An 8366-nucleotide genomic window follows, 5' to 3' on the forward strand; every position below is an offset into this window, starting at 1 on the left:
GGAGGGACATCAGTGGACGCTGAACTGCGCGGGCCCAGGCCGAGGAAGGGGGTTTGGTTGAGGTACCCCACTTTGATCCTTTGACTCAAAAGTCTGACCCACAAGGCAGTGGGATGACGTAGTTCGGGGACCCTGACCCTAGCCTCTGGCTCAAAAGCCTGACCCACGAGGCAGTGGGAGAATGTAGGGTTGTCTTTCGGGACCCTACCAGGAGCCGACGACTTAACAGTCTGACCTGCTTGGCTGCAGGGGGTTGGCCTAACCAGAGGGCACGGGGAATAAGGCTACGCACAGCAGGTGACTTTTGAGCAGCACCGGGCTCTTTGGTTTTAAAAGTATTTCGACCGTATTGGATAAAGCACCGGCGGTTACGGTCAACCGTTGGCCAATCGCAGTGTGCGGTTTTAGGACCGACTTCCTCTAACCCGTCCTTCCTCGGGGGACGGCAGCATCGCTGCTTCCATAAATATGGACATGCTGGTCGCCTGGGGGAAACACCTTACTACCTTTACACTCCCGTCGCAGAGGACAGCACGACTTTCCCCCATACCACCTTGTAGCACGATTACTCGTAGTATGGGGTCTGGCTGCTCTTGGTCTGGCTACTCCCCTTCGGCCTTCCTGGAATGGTTTTACCTTGTGGAACGAAGTTCCAGCCAGTGAAACAAAAGATTAAGCGGAACCAGCTAATAATGTTGACGTTTCAAAACTGAAGCCACAAAATTCGACGAATGTTAATGATTTTGAAGCGAATGATAAACTTGAGAATAGTTTACAGAATATTTGAAACTAAAACAGTGTATTTCTGGATAGTTTGCGTGTGCAATGTAAATAGAATGGTGTTGACGTTATGGAAAATGTTCATGCAGTTGATTAGAAGATTTATATATGCGGCTAACGAAATGCAAAGCAATTGTGCGGGTTCTTTAAAGCAGCCCACTAATGTGCGTTTGACCGTTTTTTAGAAAAAATGGACCCTAGAAATATTATGGACGTGACGTTTGGCGTAAAACGCGAATTTTCTACTGCACTGCAGGGGACACGTTTTTATACTTTCGGTGTACTGTAAAACGGGTGTCGCTCACTTGACTTAACCACATCCAAATAAAATTAGCTTTATAATCGATTTATGCAAGTGGTTTGCAGGCAACTTTAAAGAACACAATTTCCTCCCAAGCGATTGAATTGGAACGCTAAAAATTTCCACTCAACAACATGGAGATGGTCTGCAATGGTATTAACCCGGTTCACATTCAAGGATCACAGGCACCCAAGCAGGTTCTCTGTCCAAAAAACCCCTCTTTTAAGCGGTGTGAACAAAGTACCAGCTGAAATAACCCTTTCTTAGTGAAGGAAGTACATTTTCAGGTACCTTTTACAGATAGCCCCAGCGCGTGCTACTGCTTGCCTCACAAAACCGCTCATCTACGCCTTAAAAATGAAGTTCATCCTGATATGATCTAGCTACATATATAAATGAGACTAACACCAGAATGCGAGCGCTCATAACTTTGAGGAGTCTACCAGCATTCTGCAGCTGATGTACTGCGAATCGATAGGGCTAGAGGAGTATTTTTCAACATCCCTATCGGATAACATCTCAACTGATAAACTGACTAGGGAGCAGGACCAATCGTGATCAATTATTTAAATTACTGTGTGCGGGGTTTGCCCCTTAAAATTGAACATACTAAGTAAACAGGACATCAAATCTCAGAAGAATCACAAACGTAAAAACGACGTTATCTGCCCACTGCTTTGTTCAAAACATTATTGGCAGTTTTCAAAAAAACTAAAAAACGATCTTTATTAGTGCTCGCATGACGCTCAAACGCATGCCACAAATCTCAACCTGTGACGTCGGAATTCCTTCCAATTCGTCTGCGGGAATGTTTTGTTCATTGATGACATTCGACGTATAATGTCGTTTAAAGATATTGCCCCGATGTCGAAAATCCGACGAAAGCCACGCCTGAAGTGCTCGACTACTTTACCATTAGTTGTGCGCCAAACCATTTTATTGCCAAAACCGACCTGATGGCGTTCGTCTAGACAAAGTGTTTAATTTCTGGTTTATCTGGCTATATTTTTGGAGCAAAAAGAATGGATCTGTACACCGCATGAGCCAAAAACGTATAATAATTTATTTCAACGCTGAGTTGCACGACAGTAACGTTATGCTGACGGCTGTCGACACTGTTTTGACGTCTGCGACTTCCAAAATCCAAGGTTTATGAAATATGTGGTGAAATGTTGAGGATTTTGTGTATACTACTAACATTAGGCTGACGATTTAACAGAAAAGGCATCATTAATTGCCAGTTTCCCACTAGTACGCATATATTTAGCTACCATTGAGAAAATGTCATATACGAATGGTTTTTGAGGCACAGCCAGTTGCCACTCAAAAAGGTTATTACCAACAATGCAAGAGACTAAACGTTTCCTAAAGATCACATTAATATCCTATTTGCGCACCCAATGAAGTGGAAGCATGCCTAGCTACAGGTAATTTCCGGTTTTTCGGTGGCTGCCAAAAAAGCCATAGCTGCACATTTTAGAAATTCCTTTACTAGACGTTGGGAAAGGTAAAATTACTTGCACGCATATCACCTGCTTAACTTTTGTTTCACAGAATATGTTGCGAAGGATTTCTCTGGCACACAGTGAAGGGCTCTGCTGTTTATGGCTGCCATCATGTTTATCCCTGGTTAGCTATACTATATTTTAAATACAACCAACTAAGGCCTAATTATTGGCTTTTGAACACAAGCAGAATGTTTCGCAAAAAGAAACAATACAAACTGCTCAAAATACGACGGATAAAAAGACTCTCTCTGCAACGCTCAATACCAAAAATATATCATGGTTTTCTTACATTGCAAAGTATTTTGCACGTTTTTGCCTAATATCAATTGCAACGGTGACCAAATAATAAGGCTGCACTGATATGTTGGTCAGTAAACGTAAGGCTTTGCTAAAACTTCACATGCCGCATTATTGTTATTTAAAACAAACAAGTGGCAAAAAGCTCGGAAGACAGTGAGTTTTGTTACTGTTGCAGCCCACTCAAAGTAGAGGAATCCAAAATAAATAACAATTTGTACACCTGTTTACGTCTTATTATGGATATTTCAATAAAAATTTGCCATGCTTCACTGCGTGCCGGATATCAACTGGTGGTACCCGGAACATTTATCCTAGCTAACCCATAAAAGGTTATATTCAAAAAAGTAAAAAAAAATCCTGGTTGTGCGGTTAACTTTGTATACAACAAACAATGCATATTTAACGAGACGTGCATTTTGTCATTAGAAAAATAGAAATATCCAAGACGAGCGGAATTTTTGTTGCATTTTTGGTGTGGCGACTTGCTGACACAGATAAGTATGCTTAAGAAACCGTTTGCTTTTTAATTGTACAGAAAATAAGGGTTTCCACAAGCCTGAGTGTAGAACGATATGCCTGTAAACACAACTCAAGCAAGTATTTTTTCGTGAATTCACTAACCGCACAAACGTCTCAAACAAATTCAGCACCGACACTTTCTTGGGGCGAAAACTACACCCTTTGAGAATGTCAAAACCAGCATATCAATCTAATCGAGAAAGCTTGTGTGTAACCAGATTGATTTCACCAAACAATGATGTTTCTTGAAACACTCAAGTAAAAAAATGCACATCAACACGTAAGTATGGAAATGTTGGATACAGAATATGCTGATACTTTGATCATTCCTATTTACTCCACAATGTATATATTTCTGCTGGATTTATTGTGTATATCGTCCAAAATTATGGTGATAATTTTATCAAGTAAATTATACTTCATGCATTTCAGTAGTCACTGTAAGACGCTGAACCTTAAAACCTTAAAAATATAAAGCAATTTTTCTAATAAACACCAGTGTGAAGCATCATACCTTGTGATTCAACTCGTAGCCGGAAATGCGTTAGACATCAGGCCTAATTAAATCCAAGCGACGAGTTAATAAGATTTTGTATTCGTTTTCTAGGACCGCAATAAACCTACCCGTTTACCAAAATCATCCTGAGGAAGGACTGAATTACGTACTGTATACTGAAACAACGTGACACAAATATAGTACAACATTGTACACATTATATTTAATGCAACATATATTACAATATAATACAAATTGTTGAACCAACTAATTCTGCAATATTCTGCGTTTTTCAAATCATCTACTTATTTTCCAGCGAGTATGTTTTTTTATTATTGTTGCCAAATGTCCGCGTGGCGCGGCAAGAATATTTTGCTGTTATTTACTAAATGCAAGATCACTAGTTTTTCTGATCCACATCCGTTGTTTGATCATTTTTGGAACTCCAGATAACAAAGTTAGCGGAAAAGAAGTTGAAAAAATTATTATTAGAATAAAGCTTAGAGGACGTATGTAACAAACAGCTAACAGAATCAAGAACGTGGCTACCTTAAAAGTTGAGGGCAAATATTAATTCTAACTATGATTTACTAAGTTCACATTTACGTCCCCCTCATTTGAACAGCCTTTATTCTCTCCCGGTGCAATCATTTGGGTGGATTCACACCAATGGGAGGAGCACTGGACTCGAGTTACGCTCTTATTGGACCTCATCAGCAATGTATATCCACTGACCGTGCTGGGGTCTCAACAGACGCTTTGACTAATGATTTTACACCAGACATCTAGAAAAAATAGTTTACATACAAATTAAGCGCGCTGATGCTATCTCTTTGAATTATACCGTAAATATTACAGAATAAACACTGAAAGTAAAATCCAGTTATTTTTTTATTGAAGGCTCGAAAAATGTTCTGACGCAAAAATCCAATCAAAATGATGATGGATTGCGGGGCAAAAAAGCATCAGGCACTGCGCACAAAATGTTGATGTGTATTTAGGTTTCGTTATAACTGGCAAATGCTTGAAATTTATAGACTTGAAAAATTCAAAGCACGTTTTAGAGTAAACTTTCCTCTAAGTGTCACGCACTTTGAGCAGTTTTTCTTGTCTGCCTACAAACTATAGACGTTATGTTGCGCCGAATGTGATCTGGGTGGACAAAATGGGTCAACCAAGAGTAATTTGTCTAGTGTCCTCCAATTACCTTATTGAATGATGCGCATCAAATCTCACACATCTTTTGGATGTCAGGATGTGATTTCACAGAATGGAATTTATTATTATTAGTAGTGGTAGTAAAAAACAAAACTACAGTTTACTAAATAATGTAAACTCGAACGGTTTAGTAAAATATTATCAGATGCTAAAACATTTCTCAAAAGATGTTTCATAGCCTCAGATACGGGTATACCTTGTTCGCTTTATCCAATTCGCTTTATCCAATCAATTGCACGTAAGTCCATTGTATTTTGCACACTTAAAGTAGACCTACAATGATTACTTCCAATTTATCCAGGATATATATTATGGTGACTTGTTAGAGCCAGAACTTCAGCAGTCCGTTTCTCACTATGTATAACACTGCGTTTACACATTGTGAACACCGCAAATGAGGATGACCCCTCTGACTACTCCAATTTATCCAGGATATATATTATGGTGGCTTTTTAGAGCCAGAACTTTAGCAGTCCGTTCCCCACTATGATTAACACTGTGAACACCGAAAATGAGGATGACCCCTCTGACTATCCTTTATCTATTCAATGGAGCAGCACAAACAAATCTTGGAACGGGTGAGAAATGCAGCAGTGATCTGATATGAAATATTATACCAAAAAAGTCGTAAACGAGTAGAAACATTTGTGATACTGACAGTAGTTAGGTACGCCATTGGCTGTTAAGCTTCCCCCTCTGAACCGTATTTGAAATAAGAGGTACAATCCCATTTCTCCTTACATTTTTCAAACCAAAAATGTGGGGCGATGTTATTTCGTCTCTCGTTCCTCCGCGTTAGAAAACCCATATTTGCAATCCACCAGTTTGTGTGTGTGCAAGAAAACTATGACACAAAAACACGTTCGTCCGAGGAAATGTTCAATTTCAACAAACTCGGAAGCCTCTCATAAACCTCTCTTAAAAGTTTTCCTCCCTAGGATTCAATGGGATATTCTATCTGAAAGTCGTAGAATCTAAGTAAATACAGTCGTAGAAGCTAAGTAAATACAATTTCAGTAAACTCTTCTCATATATATTGCTGTCATATTGAAAACACCCCAGTACAAGCATGCCTGGAGCCAGGTATGATTTTGATCGTTTTGTGCTGCAACAAAAATTGTCTAGACTATATGTAGAAGCGATGCTTGCAATATTTGTGCATTCATCAAAACACAAATTGCTTTCGCGTCAGTAGAGCATAGACATAGTGACTCCAGAAAATTTTGTTATATTATTATCATCCAACATTTGCACACCAAGAAAAATGTATATCACAATTCATGAATTTTATCCCAGGATGTTATCGGAAATGCCGGGTGTACAAATAAATTTTGTTCCTTGTCGATGCAGCACTAAAAATCATGTGCTTCGTATGCCAGTTTAGCGCTAGCATACAGCTCCTTACTTCCTGAGTGTACAATTGATAATCTCTTCCACAAACCTAACACAGAAATATAGCTTAAGTTAAGGAGAACACAAAGAACAAAAGATTTTGTTTTGTTAACGTACCCACAACCATAAATTCAGTTATTTACGGTTTATGTCTGTGTTTCTTTACATTTTTGCTCTGAAAATTCAGCATGTACGTGCCCGCCATTTAGCACCATACAAGTTTTAACTTAACGGCCATCAGCTTTATAAAGCATAGAAAATTTGTGCTTTGAGGAATGGATAAAACAGTGGATATTACTGAATTCATGAAACAATATGAACACTTCAGTCATGGCTTGGAAAAGTCCGGTAAATATTATGTTGCCATATTCTATCCCATCAAGTAACAAATCATTTAACACAAGGTATTTTTGATTTTTTTAAATAATTTAATGAAAAAAGAAAGACAGTACATAATATATATATGAAGTGAAAAATACATTCCGCAAAACTCCGCAACATGCATCAACACGATTGTCCAGAGGATTTCAGGCATCTGTGGTGCTACCCGACTTCAAAGTCCTGGCAAACGGGCTCATCGATCGGCGCAGTTACCGGGTTGTCGTGTCCATGATGTGTCGGTCATACCAATCACTTCGCTCAAGCTTGAATACATTCGTACGTTCAGAATTGAGAATGCAGATGCGTCCAACATGCGCTAGTGGAAAAATGGTAACACGTTTGCCTCGCACGTCAGGTGTCCAGAGTTCAAACCCCGACACAGCCCTTGGATATAAACTGCCGATGAGCTCAAATAAGAGCAAAACTCGAGTCCAGTGCTCCCTCCTTTGGTGTGGATTCGTCAGAATAATTAAGCCGGGACAGAAGGACGACTGTTTACCCGAGAATGTGAATTTAAACTATATACGTTTTATTCACACGATACTAAAATTCAAAAGGTTTGATGATTTTAGTTTGATTTGAGTATTATTTTAAAGAGATCAAACAACCTGCATGTAGGTTAGATTGCAGCCAAAAATAGGCATTTAGTCAATGCATGAACACACTGAATTTAATAGACTCGGCTTTTGGCCGTTTTTGTGCACATATGCATGATTTGTTAGGCCCTTTATTCCTTTTTACACTACATCTGACTTGAGTTACCTGAGTGTTAGCTTGATTGCAGTACGGGAACGTCCTGTTTCAACATGTTGTGAAACTAGACGTGCATTTGTCAAGCAGGTCTGGATATTGTATTGGCAATCATCTTTCCAGTTTAAGCGTGTTTCTTGGAACAAAACTCGAAAAATTGTTACTTTCCTCACATTATTTGTCGCGCAATGACGTTTGCCGTGATAGTGTCTTCGTGTGACAATGTTGTCTGGCCTAATGTTTCATTAAGTTTAGTGACCACGCCCAAAAATGTTTGTTAGCTGAAAATACAGATATTACTTTATCACTTCCCCTTACATCTTATCTGTATTTTGCATAAACTTTAAGGAAAACAGTGCGTGGAAAAGGGTAAGTTAAGGCCTCTCCTTCCTTATTCAAGTGAATTAAACGAAAAATGTTGTTGGAATCTCAGTAAATCCTCTTCCTGCGAAAGAGTTACTCAATAAGTGTCACACCGCATTGCTACGATTACGTGGTATTGGTTCTCCAATTAAAGGATAAGCACAACACCATTCCTTCAAGGGTTGCCTTATTTATACATCGAAACACACGACAAAGGACTGAATGTTTAAACAATTGGAACCATATGATGAAAAGTTCCCGAGTTTTTGGGATGTGCAATTACTGAAAACATGTAATTATTTTGGAAAAAACGCGTGAAAGAAACGTGCGGAAGAATGCCCAATTTCGTAAAATTAAA

At 39.1% G+C, this 8366-nt stretch overlaps 1 protein-coding gene across 1 annotated transcript; it reads left to right on the top strand.

Annotated features, from left to right (window-relative positions):
* Positions 1-902: 902 nt before the first annotated feature.
* T265_07691 (hypothetical protein) lies at positions 903-7477 on the top strand (the record flags this gene model as incomplete). Its single annotated transcript, XM_009173279.1, has 2 exons — positions 903-944; positions 7046-7477. The coding sequence occupies 2 exons, from the start codon at positions 903-905 to the stop codon at positions 7475-7477; spliced, it is 474 nt and encodes a 157-aa protein (XP_009171543.1).
* Between the last annotated feature and the right edge of the window lie 889 nt (positions 7478-8366).

This window comes from Opisthorchis viverrini (assembly GCF_000715545.1).
Source record: "Opisthorchis viverrini unplaced genomic scaffold opera_v5_182, whole genome shotgun sequence".
Lineage (NCBI taxonomy): Eukaryota > Metazoa > Platyhelminthes > Trematoda > Opisthorchiida > Opisthorchiidae > Opisthorchis > Opisthorchis viverrini.